This window comes from Octopus bimaculoides, chromosome 5 (genome assembly GCF_046866305.1).
Source record: "Octopus bimaculoides isolate indiv1 chromosome 5, ASM4686630v1, whole genome shotgun sequence".
NCBI lineage: Eukaryota > Metazoa > Mollusca > Cephalopoda > Octopoda > Octopodidae > Octopus > Octopus bimaculoides.
In genome coordinates this window covers 55,506,156-55,527,807 of record NC_142932.1, presented here as the reverse complement: position 1 = coordinate 55,527,807, position 21,652 = coordinate 55,506,156, and the positions used below count along the sequence as shown (strand labels likewise).

The following is a 21,652-nucleotide window of genomic DNA, read 5'->3' as shown; positions in this document are numbered from 1 at the left end:
CTTTAAAATTGAGAAGTAGAATGAATTTGAACAAACTTGATAAATTTCTGGAGTAATTCCTATTTTAACAACTGAATATTGTCTTCTTACTACAAACTAGTAAACTGCAAAGTGGAAGTGACATCTATTTTTTCATTCTCCTTTATATTACTGAGTAATAATGATGCTAGAAATAGTAACAAAATCTCCTTCAAACAACAAGGAGAAAAAAAGTATATATCAAATAGTGTAGTTCTAGATCTACCATAAATAAAAATCAAGATTCAAGGAAATGAGAAATGATATATATCAACAAATATCAGTTAATCAAGTTCCCAAGTTTGAATAGTTTCCATGTTGTTGGGGTGAACATTAATATTTCAGGAAAGACCCGTTTCACAGAAAGGAAAGGTTTTCTCTGAAGAACACTGCCAAAAGCATTAGTATTCAGGTCTCTCCCAAAGCATACAAACTAATTCAAATTTACAAATTAGATATATTCTACCTGAAGAAAAGGTGATTTTGTTACTGTATGAATTTTTTTTTTATACGTGTGTGTGTGTGTGTGTGTGTGTGTGTGTGTGTGTGTGTGTGTGCGTGCGTGCGCGCGCGTGATCCATTCAGTCAGCAGTAACCTCAGATTAAATAACTGACCAATGAAGTTTGAAGTGACAGAAACACCTGTTTTTCTTCACCTGACAGTAGTGGCAGAGTAGGCTGTCTTGTCTTTCAGAGAACACACTACTTGTGTGTTCTTGTCTTATATTGTTTGCTATCATGGTGTACTCTGCTTGCAATGTGTTGATATAAAAGCAATTAGTTGGCAGCTAGCATGGCTAATGACAAAATAATTTTTGAGCTTATCATTATGTGGTCAGCTGTCAACCAAGTAGGAAAATAAGGAATAGCTCAAGTAGTCATCAGCAGAAAGATGCCAGTTAAATGCTTAACCCTTTCTGGATTATTTCTGACAAGACCACACTGTCATTTGTTTTAAATTAAATTTTGAAATAAAGAATTTCATGTTTGGATAGTAAAATTATTGTTTTGATCTTTTTGTTTTTTTATAAATACATAGTGATATATCAAAAATGATGTCTTAAACAAAACTTAGTAAAACAATGCTGAATCATTTTACCTTCTCTAATATCCAGTATCATTGATGTGCATGTAAAAATAGTTTTAGCTGAAATTGCAATGTAATTTAGAAGAGTTTTTAAGCTAGTTGCTAATAGTGTACTAGGGCCAATGTCACCAGTCAGTCAGTTTGAAATGACTAAGGGTTGAATTTTCCTCTTTCCTAGAAAAAAATTTATGCTACCCATTTTATCATTTAAGATTTACTCCCCATCAAATTTGTATCAATGAAAGCAGAATGTTAAAATACTCATTGTATAAACAATAAACCAATGAATCAAATTCCAAATAAATTAGCCTTAACATTCACAGTTTCTGTTCTTTTGCCTTCAATTTCTTTAATTTCAACATTTGGTGCAAAGACAACAGTTCACTAATTTATTTCCCCGTCATTAAAAAGGGGTTTATAGACCTTGAACACTAAAAGACAAATATGTGGAAATTTAGTATATCATACAAAATGCAGCATTCAGCTAGATGTGAATGATAACAATGAAGTTATTAAAAAAAAATTATCTTATGTGAAGGATTATGACAAAGTTGATAATTGCTTTTCTTTTTTTCAATGCACAAAAATAGACGGGTAATAAACTAGAGAATTCATCCAAATTGTTGATACGTACCTGCTACACTTGCTTCAAAACCCATATCATCAATGGCATTGCAGAGTTCAGAAGGAGATGTTGTATCAGGATAGTACTCAATCACAGCATTGTTATCCTTCAGTGAAACAACAATGCTTTTCACTGAAGAGTGTTCTGAGATTTTCATTTGGATTGTGCTCTGACATGATTTGCATGTCATTCCTTTAATATTTATCACAACAGTGGCAATCAGATTAAAGGCAGCTGGATTATCTCCCTTGGAGACCTCAGCATCAAACCCCATATCACTTATAGCTTCAGCAATTGTTTCTGGACTTAACTTCTCAGGATTATATTTCACTAGAGCATTATTGTTCTCTAGTGACACAGTTATTTTATTAATGCCTGCTTTCTCCGATATTGTGTTTTCGATGATTGTAACACAGGAATTACAAGACATTCCTTTAATATTGATAATACACAGATTTTCTGCTGGGACATTGCGCTTGGCAATTTCATCAAAATCTACATCAGAAGAATCACTTTCAGTTAAAGCTGCTTCAAAGCCCATGTCATCAATTTTGTTGCGAAGGGCCTGTGGATTAGTAACCTGCTGGTCATATCGAATAATAGCACGTTTTTCTTCCAAAGATACTGAAATAAAATCTACACCTGGAAATTTAGAGAGTTCAGATTCAATTGTGCGAACGCATGACTGGCAAGTCATGCCATCAATTTGAATGATAGTTTCAGATAGAAAGCTCTGTGTTTGATTCATTTTTTTCATGTTAACCTCAATCCCAATAGCTTCTAAAGCTTCTGAAATTTGAAGTCCACTAATTTTTGAATTTTGACAATATACAGTTAAGTCTTTGTCTTTTGAAAATTCAACAGAGTTCACTCCATAAATACTAAGCAGTTTGCTTTCAGCATTCTGCTTTTCTGATACAGTCAATGGTTTTTGAAAGAGAAAATCTAAAGTTTGTTCAGAATCTTTTGTTTCCAATGCTATAGCAGGGTTTACTTGTTTAACTCGTGCCATGAAGCCAAGTTGACAAATCTCTTCAACAACATCAAGTGGGGATACTTCAGTGGGACTGTAACGAATAACTGCTTTCTCTTCAGCTAGTGACACCTGGAAATGTAAAACAGGAAAAATGTACTTAGTACAAATATTTACTTCAAATATTTAATACAAAAATCAGCAAAAGACAAATCTACATTGTTAGGATTTATAAACAAAACAATAGATTTAAAAGTCAACAGAAACCAATTCCAGTAAAACAACAGAGAAAAACAATGAATCAAATAATGATAATTATAAACTAATATGTTATCTCGTTGAAAAAAGAAACTCTTTCCTGTGCATGTGCATGCACCCTTCATCACTCTTGCAAGCTATGAAAAACACCTGTAAAGAAGTCTGAAGATAACTCCTGTAATAACTGTGGAATCCAATCCTCCACCTGCAGTTTTAGCCACAAATATAAACTGCTCTTCAAAACTATAAAGCCAGAGCACTGTCAGTGTTTTCTGGTGAACTAACTATATTACCGAAAATCATGAAACTCATATCTAGACAGGAAATGGAATAGAAGAAAGCATTGCAATATTCAAATTTATTGAAATTCAAAAATAAATTAGATGATTCAAAAAAAAAAAAAAAAGGAGCCAGAAACCTGTTCAAAACTATAACACCAGGTTGAATAATGTTGCAAAAATGAGGCAAAACAAGAAAATTATGATTTATTTCAATGATATTCTCATGCAATACATCAACAAAAGTGTGTTTGACCACCGCCTTTCTGGTTTACTTCAAAGATACGTGATTTCATGCTCCCAATCAACTTCTGCAGCAGATCAAGTGAAAGCTCTCCCCAGGCCTTCTTTATTGCCGTTTCAAGCTCATCAACAGATGAATACTACTTGCCTTCGCTTTACACAACATTCATGAGATACCCCCAGGAATTCTCTATAGGGTTAAGGTTGTGACTTCTTGCTGGCTATGGCATGATTTCAACCCCAATTGCATGGAGGAAATCCAAAATTGCCTTTGCTTTATGAATACGAGCACTGTCCTGGTGAAACATGAAGTTCTCATCATGAAACCTTCCTTCTTTGTCAACGTGAGTCCCATCCAACATATTGATGTATCATGCAGTACTGAAATAGCTATCCATGATGACAAGTGGCAGCTTCCTAAACCATAAGACCTCCTCCGCTGTTCTACCACTTGGAATAAGTAGAATTTTGTATACATTTATCTGCCCAGTAACCATTGGCACCATCCAAATTGCATTTTCCTCATCAGAGAACAGAACCCTGACCCATTCACCATCTCGTATCTGATGCTGCCAAGCAAACTCCAATCTAACAGCTTTGTGGGAAGGGAACAATAACAGACATCCTAGCTGCCTCTACAAGTGGCAGCCATGGTTCAAAATCAATCTTCTTACAGTGGTTGTTGAGGCTCCTGCTCCTGCTGATGCCTTGATTTTGGAAACAGAAGAGCAGTGTGATTTCTTCACAGCTCTGACAATGGCCCTTTCATCCCTTTCTGGTGTAGTCTTGGGACATCTACCAGCATGAACCCTGTTGTAGCCTTCAGGATCTTTCAGAATATTGTCCACTGGCGTTCTGTTTCATCGAATCTTCTTGGCAATCTTCTGGTTACTCATTCCTTCTGCTTTCAGTTCAAGAATCTTCCCTTGTTCAATTTTGGAAAGCTTTGTAGCTTTAGGCATACTGGAAATGTAATTTGGATTATGGTGAATACGATATTTTCTAAAACAATCCAGAAAGAAACGAAAATGTATTAGTGGCTTTACAGTTTTGAAGTGTTGATATTCATGGGAAAATTGGAAAATCAGGTGTTGTAATGTTATAATAAAGATACAAGGATTACATTTCAAAGTATTTACAAAATACCCATTTACAATATATTATGCCATATGTCCACTTAAATACAAAGCTAAATTTCTAAATAACTTGTAAAAATATGTGGCTTTATAGTTTTGAATTACATATAATAACACCATTTGAGTGTGGCCTGACTGGCCTTCGTGCCGGTGGCACATAAAAGCACCCACTACACTTTCGGAGTGGTTGGCGTTAGGAAGGGCATCCAGCTGTAGAAACTCTACCAGATCAGATTGGAGCCTGGTGCAGCCATCTGGTTCACCAGTCCCCAGTCAAACCGTCCAACCCATGCCAGCATGGAAAGCGGACGTTAAACAATGATGATGATGATGATGATATATATATATATATATATATATATATATATACATACACAAACACACACACACAATGTATATACTTGGGTGTGCATGTGTGTTTGTGTGTGTATCTAACTATCTACCTATCTATATCTCTCTCATATATATATAATGTGTGTGTATGTGTGTATGTGTGCGTGTGAGTGAGAGAGGTGTTCTGGATTAGAAGACAGTATGGCTGAGAAAACTAGCAGTCATTGGAAAGAAGTATATCTAGAATGATAGAGGCACCTTTGCCTCGGTGCTGACGGCAGTTTAACAAACAGAGCAGTCGGCAATTGAAGCTGACAGTTGTATGGTAGATAGGGCGATTGAAGATACGAAGGTAGAGAAAGCTGCTAGCCCATGAGGAATACTTGCTGAGATGCTCAAAATACCAAATGAAGTAGGAGACATGCTAGACACCTGAATAGTTAATCAGGTAATACAAAGGAAGGTGTCATACCCAATGACTCAGGCACAGTAATAGCATTGTAAACTGCTTCTTAGACAAAGAAATCAGATGCAATCCAAAGCCAGTATAGGAAGCAAACATAACTACAATGATGTTTCTTTTTGTAAACATTCAACTGTACACACACACACACACACACACACACTCACACACTGATTGTTCATTATTGAGGAGTACTGCTTACAGATATCAATAGCTTATCATTATTCTAATTGGATCTCAAAGGATCCATTTCTCCCTTTCCTCATGACATGTGATAAATTTGAACTTCAAATGCCTAAGGTTGAAACAGATGGCGCAAGGTATCTTATCTGATACTCAAACATTCCACCAATCCACCACTCTAGATTTTTGGCATTTTATTCTTTTACTTGCTTCAGTCATTTGACTGCAACCATGCTGGAGCACTGCCTTTAGTTGAACAAATCGATCCCAGGACTTACTCTTTGTAGGTCTAGTACTCTCAGTCTCTTTGCCGAACAGCTAAGTTACGGAATGTAAACACACCAATATCAGAGTCATGAAATTGTGGCGGTGGGGGGGGGGGGGGGACAAATGCAGACACACAAATACATATATATATATATATATATATATGACAGGCTTCTTTCAGTTTCTGTCTACCAAATCCACTCACGAGGCTTTGGTCAGCCTGAGGCTATAGTAGAAAACACTTGCCCAAGATGCCACACAAATGGTTGAGAAGCAAACTTCTTACCACACAGCCACTCCAGTGCCTATATTTATATTTATGGCATTTTGGGGTATTTTATTTATCAACACCAAAATGATAAAAAGTAAATTTGAGCTCAGCTGGATTTGAACTCAGAAAATAAAGAGCTTGAATACCTATTGCAATGCATTGTAATGACATGGCCAATTCACTGCCTTATACATATATTTTTTGCATGTGGTAGTGCTGAAAGATCATCAGTGTGTGAGGCCTAGTATTTATCTTTTATCACACACACACACAAGACAGGCTTCTTTCAGTTTTGAGTACCTAATCCACTCACAAAGCTCTAGTGGGCCAAGGCTACACTACAAGACACATGCCCAAAATACCATGCAGTGGGACTGAAACCAGAACCATGTGGTTGGGAAACAAACTTCTTACCACACCTGAAAGATTTAGGAAGGTGTCATACCATCGTAAGTGTATTTCTTTGTTAAGAGTAGTGATTATATCTGGTGGTAGCGAAGCTGTTGCTATTTAGCCCAAAGTCAAACCTGATAAAGAAGACCTATGATAAGAAATCAACCAGCTATAACCATCCCACCTTATTTTTCCTGCAGTGTTATCTCTGACCACATTATCCAATGCGTATTCCATTATTCTTAAGATAGATATGAAATTATGACATGAGGAAGGTTTGACTGATGTTTCTAATAACTTGGAAAACTATGTAGATGCACCCCCTTTGGAATGTCAGTGTCTCCTTATATGGTCATTAACAAGTGTTGCCTTGTCACTGTCAGTGGACAATGATAATGATGGTTGTAATGACAATGGTGAAGATAAGGATTGTTATGAAACTGATAATGGTGATAATTGTGTTAGTGGGAATGGGGGGGGGGGGTACAGAAAATGTTAGTAATGATATGATGACGGTACCAGTGGCGAAGTAGTGTTCACAGTGATAATAGTCTGTGACTGTTTGTCGCCACTGCCGCTGCTGCTGGTTGTAGGTGTGAACAAACAGTTGAAATAAGATGAGCTTTCCTTATCACATGATTCCATTGAGCATATTGTATCAGTCACATGACAGTGAGTTCATTTATTTTATGAAACAACAAATTTCTCAGATTTTTCACCCAGCCACACACCTCTCATCCCACACACAATTTGCCCCAACTGTCAGCTCTCTTTCAGACCATTAGTCTGTGCATCTGGATGGAGGAAATACTATTGAATGCATAATAATAATAATAATAATAATAATAATAATAATAATAATAACAATAATAATAACAATAAGAAAGAATATATTCACAGACACAACAGAGCTGGGACCTATATACACTGGAAGCTATGCCAACACTATGGAATAACAACAGAAAAAAGATGGTATAAACACACGCCAGAAAAGGTCACAGAAAACGAGAAAGCAACCATACTCTGGGATATGCCAATACACACAGATAGAGAAATTAAGGCAAATAGACCAGATATAGTTGTCAAAGATCATGAAGAAAAAAAATGCTTTCTAATTGATGTATCAATACCAGTAGATGACAATGTTTCCCTAAAAGAAATGGAAAAACTTTCAAAATACAAAGACCTGGAAATAGAGGTAACTTGAATGTGGAATCTAAAAACAGAAACAATTCCTATCATAGTAGGTGCCTTAGGTATAATAAAAAAAATATTCAGACAAATACATAACAAAAACACCAGGGCTTACAAATATATATAACATATAGAAAATTGCACTACTGGGCACTGCACACATCCTACGCAAAACACTTTCAATACAGTAACCATAAGAGCATCACAGCAAACTACAGCACATATCCAAGGCACACAGAGCTGCGCTCGGTAGCGAAGTGAAAGCACGTTATAAAAATAAAACTACTGAACAATAATAATAATAATAATAAATAATAATAATAATAATAATAATCATACTTTCTACTATAGACACAAGGCCTGAAATTTGGGGCGTGGAGATAAGTTGATTACATCAACCCCAGTGCGTAACAAGTACTTATTTCATTGACCCTGAAAAGATGAAAGGCGAAGGTGACCTCGGCAGAATTTCAACTCAGAACATGAAGACAGACGAAATGCTGCTAGATATTTTGCCCGACATACTAACAATTCTGCCAGCTCACTGCTTTAATAATAATAATAATAATAATAATAATAATAATAATAAAAATAATGATGATGATGATGAAGAAGACAATGATGATTTCAAATTTTAGCTCAAGGCCAACAGTTTCAAGTGAGGGAATAATTCAATTAGATTGACCCCCAGTGTTCAACTGGTACTTATTTTACAAACCCTGAAAGGATGAAAGGCAAAAATTGATCCCAGCAGCATTTGAAATCACCACATAAAGACATGAAATGTCGCTAAGCATTTGACTCGGCATGCTAATAATTCTGCCAGCTTGCTGCTTTTATTATAATAATAATAATAATAATAATAATAATAATAATGGTATCAGATTTTGCTACAAGGATAGCAATTTTGGAGGAGGAGATGAGTCGATTACATCAACCCCAGGGTTCAATAGGTACTTATTTTATTGACCCTGAATGGATGAAAGGTCAAGTCGACCTCGGCGGAATTTGAACTCAGAAAGTAATAACAGGTGAAATACCGCTAAGCATTTAGTCCAGCGCACTTATGATTCTGCCAGCTCCCCGCCTTAATAATAATAATTGCTCAACATCCTTAGACAAACCTTATTCAGGGACCTTTTGAGCAGGATCGGCTACTTGACATGAAGAAAATTCTAAGCCCCACCTGCGAGGTCATGCTCTGTTTATCTTGATATGAGATCACCATGTCGTGCACATATGGTTGTGATGCATGTGCCTGGTGTACCCTTATCAGACGGGTAGTCATGATGGGTATAATGGACATAGTATATTTTATCCCAGTGTCACTTTGATGGCATGCACTGCTTTCTCACTCTTTAATAATAATAATAATAATAATAATAATAATAATAATAATAATAATAATAATGGATTCAAATTTTGCCACAGGGGCAGCAAATTTGGAGGAGGGATTAAGTCGATTACATTGACCCCCCCAATGTTCAACTGGTACTTATTTTATCGACCAGACAAGGATGAAAAGTAAAGTCAGCCTGAGCAAAACTTGAACTCAGAACACAGCTGCAAACAAAACATCGCTAAACATTTCATCCGGCACACTGACAATTCTGCCAGCTCACTGCCTTTAATAATAATGGTAATAGACAAAAATGAAGCATCTGGATTATTAGCGTCAACTTTCTTTTGAATGTGTTGCATGCATATATATACATGTTTATGCGAGTCTGTGAGCATGTTTGTGTATCAGAGCACATGTGTGCATCATGTAAATGCTAAAGCTAGAATTGAATTCATAAGACTTTCTATTTTGTGCTGCATACTAGAGAAATAATATTGAAACTCTCCACGAAATACAAGTTCATAAGTTCAATAACCTAGGCAGGTATGTTCACAAATACAGGTCACCTAATGAGGAATGGATATTAAACTTTCAGGACATTAATTAGCAAACCTTCATAAACTGGATCATTACAAACTGTAATCAATTTCAAACTGTAAAATATTCTTCGCAGTCACTCATCCTGTTAGAAATAGCAGCCAAATCTCATTTAAATCACAACCTACCATCTTAAAAAGGATGAACTCATTGAATAGTGAGGTTCTAGAATTATTCGTTTATCCTTTTACTTGTTTCAGTCATTTGACTGTGGCCATGCTGGAGCACCAGCTTAAAGGGTTTTAGTCAAACAAATTGACCTCAGGACTTACTTTTTTTAAGCCTAGTACTTATTCTATGGGTCTCTTTTGCCAAAGCGCTAAGTTATGGGGATGTAAACACACCAACACTAGTTGTCAAGCAGTGACAGGGGGACTAAGGATACACACACACACACACACACATACATACATATATATATATATACACACACATATATATATACGTGTATATATATGTATATATATATATATATATGTATATATATATATATATATGTATATATATATATATATATATGTATATATGTGTGTGTGTGTGTGTGGTCTGATCAATAATTATTCGGACTGTTGCAATAGTAATGAAACTAAAGCATGCAGAGAGAAGCTGCTTGGCACAGATTGACCTTGAAATCTGCTGTGCATGTGCCTTAAGGTTCAATGTTCTAGCTCACTTCTGTACAGCAGTGCTTCAAAGGAAGGTGTGTAGCATTTGATCATCGCTTTGACGATGACAGAGAAAGTTGAGCAGAGAATCTACATCATATTTTGCCAAAAGCTTGGCAATACCTGCTCAGAGGCTGCGGCAAGTTTTTCAGAAAGTTTTCATCATTCTCAACACAATCAAGGAGATATAGTGCAACTGAAACCCAAGTGTCTTTTTGGTCAGCTGAAACTTGGCAGACAAGCGTCTCATACCCAAATCTTCAGTGATAATGGACTGAACAGAACCGTAACTAATATGCACATCTTCTGATAACTCACGGATGGTGATTCAACAATTTCCTCTCACAGCTCCATGCACATCTGTGAGGTTTTTCTCAGTTCTGCTGGTCGAAGGCCTCCCAGAACGGTCATCAATATTGACATTTTTTTGGCCATCTTGGAAATATCTGAACCACTAGTACACTTGTGTGCAGCTCATACACTTTCTGCAACTTTGTGTCGGCCTCTGAGCAGATATTACCACAAAAACTTTCTGTCATGGTCAATGTGACAATCACAAGCTACACACCTTCCTTCCAAGTACTGCTGTAAACAGCAGAAGTGAGCTAGAGCATTAAACTTCATATGCAGCACAGCAGAGTTCAAGGTCAATCTTTGCCAAGTAGCTTCACTCTGTGTGCTTTAGCTTCGTTACTATGACAACAGTACGGATACTTATTGATCAGATCTCATATATATATATATATATATATATATATACACACACACACACACACACACACACACACACACACACACACACACACACACACACACACACACACACACACACACACACACACATATATATAATGTAAGGATAAATTCTAATAAAGATTTTATCCTTACATTATATTATGAATAATTAGAATATATTCAGTGCTGAATATTATTCTGTAAAAGCATATGTTGCCGAAGTGTAACTTGAAAAGCCCGCTTCTTTCACAGCTATATAAGGGTAAACAGGAGTCATTGTACTGTGTTGGGTACATCAGGGTATGTTGATTTTTGTTTATTCTTTATGTGTCTTGACCATACGTGCACTGATGAATAAACGACGCAGCTTACTGCATAGTTTTGCTGTATTAATTATGAAACCAGTGGTTTGCCGTTAAGTTAAAAGTTTTTAGGAGGTTAGCTTTGAAAGTTGCATTCCCTCGCGATCGGTAAAAATGTGCATATTTTGGTAGTTTTGACTTATGAAGTCCCTCTAAGCGTGAGGCATTATTGTATAGTAATGCCCTTATATGAATTAAATTATATATATGTATATATATATATATATATATATATATATATATATATATATATATACATACACATATACATATATATATATATATATATATATATATATACATACACATATACATATATATATATATATATATATACATACACATATATATTGATATATATATATATACACGGCCTTAGAGTCAACCTAGCTAAAACCAAAATCCTAATAAGTAGGAAGGTAGATAAAACACAAACCCCTTCAGGTAGATGGCCCTGCTCAGTATGTAGAAAAGGAGTAGGTAGTAACTCTATAAGATGTACCCGGTGCAAGCTATGGACACATAAGAGGTGCAGCAACATCAAAGGCAGGTTAACTAGCAAGTTAGTTTTTGTTTGTGGCAGATGTTCAGGTGCAATAAAGACTGTAAACAAACAGGAAACAACTTCTATCTCATTCCAGGGTGAAAAACTAGAGGTAGTCGATAGCTTCCGCTATCTGGGCGACCAAGTTAGTAGTGGGGGTGGGTGCGTTGAAAGTGTAGCTGCTAGAATAAGAATAGCCTGGGCAAAGTTTAGAGAGCTCTTACCCCTGCTGGCGACAAAGGGACTCTCACTCAGAGTAAAAGGCAGACTGTATGACGCATGCGTACGAACAGCCATGCTACATGGCAGTGAAACATGGGCTGTAACTGCTGAGGACATACGTAAGCTCGCAAGGAATGAAGCCAGTATGCTCCGTTGGATGTGTAATGTCAATGTGAATACCCGTCAGAGTGTAAGTATCTTGAGAGAAAAGCTGAACATTAGAAGCATCAGTTGTGGCGTGCAAGAGAGACGATTGCGCTGGTATGGACATGTGGTGAGAATGGATGAGGATAGCTGCGTGAAAAAGTGCCACACCCTAACAGTTGAGGGAACCCGTGGAAGAGGTAGGCCCAGGAAGACCTGGGCTGAGGTGGTGAGGCAAGACCTTCGTACATTGGGCCTCACCGAGGCGATGACTACTGACCGAGACCTTTGGAAATGTGCTGTGCGTGAGAAGACCCGGCAAGCCAAGTAAGATCGTTGCCAGTGCCGACTGGTTCTTGTGCGGGTGGCACATGAAATGCACCATTTTGAGCGTGGCTGTTGCCAATACCGCCTGACTGGCTCCCGTAGGATTTTCGAGCGAGATCGTTGCCAGTGCCCCTGGACTGGCTTGTGCGGGTGGCACATAAAAGACACCATTTCGAGCGTGGCCGTTTTCGTGCGGGTGACACGTAAAAGCACCCACTACACTCTCTGAGTGGTTGGCGTTAGGAAGGGCATCCAGCTGTAGAAACTCTGCCAAATTAGACTGGAGCCTGGTGTTGCCATCCGGTTTCACCAGTCCTCAGTCAAATCGTCCAACCCATGCTAGCATGGAAAGCGGACGTTAAACGATGATGATGATGATGATGATATACATACACACATACATATATACATACACACATGCATATATACATACACACATGCATACATACATACACACATGCATACATACATACATACATGCATATATACATACACACATGCATACATACATACATACATACATACATACATACAGGGAGAATTCACAAAACAAAAAAACCCAAAAGACGAAGACAAACAGATGTATTGGTTTAACGCTCGGGAAGTGAAAAAGTCTTTAACATTTCAAGTCTACACTCTTCCACAGAAAGGAACATGAAAAGAAACAAGGAGAGAAAATAAAGAATGTGTAGTGGCTAGTGATCTAACATGGTGAATGATATATATATATATATATATATATATATATATATAATTTACACACACACACACACACACACATATATATATATATATATATATATACGACAAGCTTCTTTCAGTTTCTACCAAATCCACTCACAAGGCTTTGGTCGACCTGAGGCTACAGAAGACAGTTGCCCAAGGTGCCACACAGTGGGACTGAACCCGGAACCATGTGCTTAGGAAGCAAGCTTCTTGCCACACAGCCACGCCTGTGCCTATATACAATTAAAAATACACTTGTGTAAATATTTTTAAATAAATTTTAAAAAAGGCAGGATGGTCAGTGGCCACAGCTGGGACAGCTCTGATTATAGGGCTGTTCAGTCAATCAAGATTGATCTGGTGGGTTAAGTAATAACTAAAACAAATATAACAGTAACAACTAACAGTAAATATAACAAAAAAAGGAAGAAAGTTTCCGAGTGGTCACTCAACTTACTAGAAATAACAGCTAACTCTCCTTTATATTCTATTGTCTTATAAGAAATATACATTGGATACACATAGATACACAGTCTGATAAAAAGATGGGCTGGTCACAGACGGAGTTTCTTTAATCAGAAGATTGTCTGAACAGGGCCGTCTTGTTGCTAAACAACAACAGCTGTAGCTAATTACAAAGGGAAGTTGTTAAGTCCGAGACAAATGTCCAGTTCAAGCACAGACTTGTTAAAATATTGGGAGAGCCTGAAATTACTAACACCCTTCTGATATACAAAAGAGGCACTTGCATTCACTACTTTTTGGAGGGGCTTTTTCCTACCACCAGTAAAAAGCTGTAAAATTAATGTATGTTTTCTATTAGCACTAGAACTACTTTCCATTTGCACTGTAACTGTTTTCCATTAAGACTAAACAGATCTAGTTATCTTAGTTGTCTTAAAATGAATAAATCAATGTTAATATGCCACAGAAAAGTTCTCAGATTTATTGCATAACAGGTTTACTGAAACACATCACAGCTGTAGAAAGCTAGGACAGAAGTGAAATAGTTGAAGCTCATAAAACCTTAAGGTCACATCAACAATTATTTCCTTGTGTCACTCTGATTAGGACAATTTATGCCATCTGTTTGTATACTTCACTGATGGAAATAAACATCATACCTTTTGAGAATGTTGTCTGTGATATTATTACAAACCATGAAACAGGAGTTCTGTATAGATCCTTATGACTTGATTATTTAGAAATAGTTTTTTCATATATCCACAAACATGTTAGAGATTTTAAAATATCACACACAGGCAAATAAAATGACAGAGAATACAGACGTAATAAGGAAGCTTGAAACATCTTAAAGATATCATTAAATATCACATAATATATATAAAAGTACTGTTATATGTATGTTTTTGTGTGAAAGAGAGAGACAGAGAGAAACTGTGTCTGTGTGTGTGTGTGTAAACTTTAAATTTACCAAAACTGATTACACAAACGAACCGTTGAATTGAAATGTTTAGGTAATAATAAATGTTTCTAATTTAGACACAAGGCCAGCAATTTTGAGGGATAGAGTTTAGTTAATTACATTAACTCCAGTACTTGATTGGTAATTCATCAACTCCAGAAGGATGAATGGCATAGTTGACTTTAATAGGATTCAAACCCGGCACATAAAAAATTGGAACACCACACAGCAGTTTATCTGATATTCTAACAATTTTATCAATCCACATTCTTCTTCTTCTTCTTCTTCTTATTATTATTATTATTATAAAAGGCAATGAGGTGGCAGATTCATTAGCATAACAGGCAAAATGTTTAGCAGCATTTCATCCATCTTCACATACTGAGTTCAAATTCCACCAAGGTCGACTTCGCCTTTCATCTTTTCAGGGGCGATAAAATAAGTACCAGTTTATCACTGGGGGCAATGTAACCGGCTTACTTCCTCCCCCAAAACTGCTGACTATATGCCAATATTTGAAATTATTATCATTGTTATAAAAATTTCTTTCACTTGTCACAAGGGCCCAGGACTTGGAGGACAATATCAAAGGACAAGATAAAACACAAAACAGGTGGGGGTTTAACATCGATCAAAGGAAAACACTATAACATTAAAGGATATAACAAAGGATATATAAATAGAAGTTTAGAGAAATATGAAAAAAATCAATAAATAAAATCTCCAATAGTGAAGTAGTCCACTTAGGGTAATCCAAGGTAAACCCCATGCAGAAGTCCAAGATTACTCTGTGATCCCTAAGGCATGGGAAGTGCCATCTCCCAGTTTCTTTCCTCCTACTTAGAAAAGCGTACTCAGAGTGGATTCATTCAGTCTCACCAACCTTACCACTGTCAACCATCTTTAGATAAACGCACGAGAAGGTAACACCTCCCTCTTTACCCTCACCTTCCTCTTCAAATGATATTTGAAGAAATTGATGAAAGCTTGGCCAGATGGGAAAGTGCCTGTCTTCAAACCTTTCAGACGGGTCCTCCACACAGCCTCGTTTGCCATAGCCACTAAGCAGAGAAAGATCAACCTCCCTTTGTTAAAGGAAGGTGGGGGGGGGGGCAGTAGTGATGATGATGATGATGATGACAATGACTAAAAGTTAGTGCAAATCTCTCTGTAAATTGGCATAATTATAATCCCTCCTGCACATATGATAAATCTGTAAAGTGAAAAAAATAGAACACAACAAGGCATCATAAATTCCACACAAAAGATCTTAAACAACAAAAGAAAAAAAAAAGGACAGTGTATTTCCTCCTACCAAAACACAAACTTGAAATTCTTATTAGTTTCCTCCTTCTGCATATGGTAGAACAGTGTCAATTTCTTATTTACTTTCTACTGATAGTGCTTATGTTGTAAGTTGTTTTTACATAAATACGAAAAACTGAATGTAAATAGTTTCACGTGACACCCAACAGAATTCAGAAATTAAAGAAGAAAAAAATAGATAAAAAATGAAACTAACTCATAGAGAGGAGAATATGAGGTGGGTTGAGTAGTAGTAGTAGTAGTAGTAGTAGTAGTAGTAGTAGTAGTAGTAGTAGTTGAATGCCTGTACTGCTGTGTTACATGTATGTGACAAGTTAAAATGAAACAGGACAATTGTTTTGCATATTAGACATAAACAACTTACAGTTACTCTATAAATAATCATGACAACTAGACTAATAAGCGTGTGTGTGTGTATATATATATATATATATATATATATATATATATATATATATACACATACATATATATCTATATACATATATATCTATATACATATATATATATATATATATATCTATATACATATATATATATATATCTATCTATATACATATATATATATATATCTATCTATATACATATATATATATATATCTATATACATACATATATATATATATATCTATATACATACATATATATATATATATCTATATACATATATATATATCTATATACATATATATATATCTATATACATATATATATATCTATATACATATATATATATATATATATATATATATATATATATATATATATATACTTTGTGTGTACATGTATGTGAGAGAGAAACAGTAAACAGAGAGATAAAGAGATTTGTGTTTACAATTTATCTTTTTAATAACCTTATTCCCTAAAAGATAAAGAATAGAGATCATTTCACTTTCGTTTAAATATATTTATCTATTCATAAGCATAGAGAGAGTTCTCAAATAATAAATATGGATCCACAAATAGATGTATAATTTGCTTGTGTGTACATATGTATGCATATATTTACACATACACACTCAGTGAGTTTCATCCTAACTCCATCCTTATATATATATGTATATATATATATATGTATATATATATATATATATATATATATATATATATATATATATATGTATATATATATAGAGAGAGAGAGAGAGAAAGAGCATACTGTTTCTTGAAGGTAAGATCAACAACAAGAGTACTCCATCTGTTGAGAGATAAATATTAATTAACAAACGCAGTATGTATTTTTATGAGCTACTAATAGTTTCATGCAATGAAAATGACTTATAAAATGTCTTATGAACAAAACGTTTTCACACAATCCTGAGAAGTGCCTGGGGATTGCTTGAAGGCACCAGACATGTTATTAAATGCTAAGTCATGTTCATTTCTGCAGCCATACTGGAACACTGCCTTAAAAGGTTTTGGTCAAACTGTTATAGGACAAACCTATCTTATCAGAAATCAGAAGAGTTTGATGAGATGGGATTGCCCTACATTCCCATAAGTCACATGGAGCTGAGTCAAACTGCTATCAAAAAATATATGTAACTCCTATCACATGTGTTGAGTATCACCTTCTTTCATTTATCCATCCACTTGCATGAGTGTGTGCATGTCTGTTAGTACTAGTCAAGGACAAGGCCATTTTAATTTGCTGACACTGTTGTAATCTAGAGACTATGGTCTGAGAATATCAAATCAAAATTCTTAGAGCTGCTTGTATTTTAAAGAAAGATGAGGATGTAATCCTCAACACTCATAATATTCATGTGAGGAACAACAACCCTAGATATTGTCACCTTTGAAAAACATTGGGTTCAATACAAGTGTATGTTATAGTCAACTGAAAAGGTGTATATAAATATATGTGTGTATGCACGTGCGTAAACAAAAGAAAATAGCACCCAATACATCACCGTTTAGATTTGCAAGTTGCCTTCTAAATACTCCAAATGCCAGCTACATAAATTCACATATATTATCAGCATTCTTTTACATCCACTTACTCATTCTGGCATGGGTTGGATATGTCATCAGGGTCCAAGTCAGTTTTTATCTGCAGTTATTACCTTCATAGACAAGTTAGAGGACCACATCTCACTTGTATGTTCCATTTTTGTCATGGTTTCTACAACTAGATGCCTTCCTCAACAGTAACCACTTTACAGAAAGTGCTAAATGCACATTATCATGCCACCAGTAGCAGGGTGGTTAATTATATCCTCAATAAAACTACATGTATATAGCTTCCTGAAGTCATAACCGAGAAATTCTAAATTTCACTCCAAAGCTATTAGCATGGTTCTGGGTGTAATATATCCGCAGTTCTATGACTGAAATCAATAAATGAGTAAAGGGAATTACACACATAACTAGAAATTAATGCATAAGCTTCTAAACAATATAAGACATTATAATCAAGGTAACCTAGGACAGAAAATAGAGGAATGTTTCAATGTAAAGTGGATAATATGGGGATTTAGTCTCATCTGTTGTATTTTTCCTTTTTTTTTCTCCCAAGTAAGTGCTTACGGATGACTTATAACTATAGCTGCACACAAACATAGCATTTGCATATTTGCTTATGTACAATATATGAGGGAATAGATGTGCTAGGTGCACAGTAAAATTACTATATCGGTTGCAACTCTTAATAATGTATTCGCATTAAGCTCCCTCTGTTGCATGACCTGATAGGGTTCTCTGCAACCAGTATAGGGCTATTATGTAATGTAAAGAACACATCTATCATGAGAGGAGAACATAAAGCATGGAAATGGTATTCCTTGTTTCATCTGTTACACATGTTTCTGTAATCAATAATCGATGATGGCAAATTATGTGATTTATAAGGAGCATTAATAATTTGCCATTATTGATTATCAAATACAGAAACATGTGTAACAGATGATATAAAGGAATATCAGATTCACGCTAAAGATTTTCATATGTGTGTGTGTATGTGTGTATGTGTGTGTACACATACACACGCACATATAATACTCTGTGTATGTGTGTACACAAACATGCATGTCTATGTCAGCTTTCTGTTAGCTGCATCACTCATATACCATCCACTGATACTCTTTTACCTGAAAAGTCACTTCTTGAGCTGAATTACATACACTCCTTTACAGAAATTGATTCAATTTCTGTCATTTGTTTTCTATACTCACATATACCTCCATTCTCACATTAACTGCTTCTATCTTACAAACCAATATTGTATTGTATGCATGTATTAAGCTTGACCCCAATTTTAAAACTATTTTCAAAGAATTCGTTTAAAAAGAAACACAACTAGCCACTCCTAACATAATTCCTTTACAAGTAACAAAGTAAATTTTATTCAGCTGCTCCATATAACTACCACAGACACACACACACTTACAATCTTAAGCCAATTCATAATAAATAAACTTTTTTTTCTGATTTCCACAGTTTAATGGCTTTCTACTGAGATGAAAATGGTCAATTATTGAGGAACTGTACCTACAATTTCTGCTATGAATAAGAAACTGATACAAGATCGACTTAAGCAAATTTTTAACTGTAGCCTTAAGCAAGGCACTTTTATATGTTATGTAAAAGATTGGCAAAGGCATCTTGCTCTCATCAACAATACATCAAATAGCTTATACTTAGTACTCTTGTGTTTGTATCTAATGAGCAGCACAAAACAGAACATTCTTAGTGAGGATTAAGGACCAAGTTCAATATAACTGCATATTGAGGACCAAGTAGAATGTAACTACATAAAAACAGGAATATAAGAGAAACAAGATAACCATGAGAACAAAATCTGAAATGAAAAACTTTCTCAAATGATTTTATACCACAATTTTGGCCATCATCACTCAACATCCATATTTCATGCTGGCATAATTTGAATTATGTTAGAATAGGAATGGCTAATCGTTTTTCTTTTTAAACGAATTCTTTGAAAATAGTTTTAAAATTGGGGTCAAGCTTAATACATGCATACAATACAATATTGGTTTGTAGGATAGAAGCAGTTAATGTGAGAATGGAGGTATATGTGAGTATAGAAGACAACAGGTCAGAAGGCTGTACAAAGCTCCAAAGTCTATAATGGCATGTTTACAAAGTGCACTGGATACTTTCCATGTCACTAACACAAGCAAGGTTGCTAAGTAGCTCACAAAACAAGACCCTTCATTGGGCTGCATGACCTATCAGGTGTTGAGAGGCAAGTTTCTTCCAACAAACTTCTTACACATTAGTTGAGTATGCAGTCAGTGATCAACATTTCTGAGACTTTAATTTATCTCTTTTACCTGAGACAAGTAAGATGTACTGTTGTTGTTGTTGTTGCTATAACTATTTAGCTATAGGACATCCCTGACCAACCAGCTTTGTGATCAATGCATTCCAAGATTCCAAGACAATCTCATGCTTCATTCAGTCATAGTGTATCCAGAAGCACATCATCCAGTATGTCTGTTTTTGTAGTCATCCATGTTTAAATCTAGACGTCAGTCCTGATCAAGCAGACTTATGACCCAAAATTTTCCAGCTATGACCATCCTGCCTTTAATTCAAACAGAGTAGTTCAGAATACATTCTGCTATGTGTCCTCCTTTGTTGTTTAGCCCATCTTATGTCATTATTAATCAAGCAGATCCATCATCAAAAGTGTTCCATCTGGGACCATCACATCTTTTATTTAGGCAAAGTGTATCTAAGACTACATTACCCAGCATATACTTCCATATTTAAAAATGACTTGAAGTAAAAAAAAAAAGGGCTGATATTTCTAGCACACTGAACAACCACATGCAAGCATCTAGTCAACTGGTATAAAGAGTTGGGTAAAGGAATGGCTAGTGATTTTTGTCCTTTTATCCAACTGTTTATGCATTACATGTTTAGCAGGTTATAATCATTATACATACATACATACATATATATATATATATATATATATATATATATATATATATATATATATATACACACACACACACATACATACACACGAGCTAGTACAAACAGTGCAAGTCAATTAAAGAATGTCATCAGCTAATCTAGTCAAATCGATTATAATCAAAGAAACATAAGTATGTGCAAAGACTGTCCTAATCAATGACAATGACCAGAGATCAAAAAGGCTAGTTAAAGGTTGATGTTAACACATAAAATGAGATTGTTGCTATTGCTGTTAAAACTAATAGCAACCCTCATGACATTACTACCTCTTGTTCTAATACACCTCCTACACACTGACTTTGGGCTCTTAAGCCTGCCGTCATTATTTAATGTAACAAACAGGACTTTCGTTATATTCTAAGTGAGTTTATTTTGCTAAACTTCCTTCAGATAGTTTTAATTCATTTCAAGATTTATTGAAACCTCTCAGCATTTGCAAAACAATTGGCAGTTAGTAATGAAAGTTAGGGAGGTATGCATGTGTAGGTAGGTAGGGACAGACAGACAGCAGGACAAACAGACAGACAGCAGGACAGACAGACAGACAGCAGGACAAACAGACAGTTG

The 21,652-nt window shown here is 35.5% G+C and overlaps 1 protein-coding gene across 9 annotated transcripts in view; it reads right to left on the bottom strand.

Annotated features, from left to right (window-relative positions):
- LOC106877342 (copper-transporting ATPase 1) overlaps positions 1 to 21,652 on the bottom strand; it is a 166,400-nt gene that overhangs the window by 50,427 nt on the left and 94,321 nt on the right. For 7 of the 9 annotated variants that reach the window (XM_089352275.1, XM_089352278.1, XM_089352279.1 and 4 more), the window contains one exon: positions 1,740 to 2,835. In XM_089352275.1, coding sequence (XP_089208401.1) covers positions 1,740 to 2,835 — 1,096 coding nt within the window. Of the gene's footprint in view, positions 1 to 1,739; positions 2,836 to 15,760; positions 15,884 to 16,127; positions 16,272 to 21,652 lie in introns of those variants that run through there. The other 2 variants (XM_014926222.3, XM_052967776.2) reach the window with 2 other exon arrangements.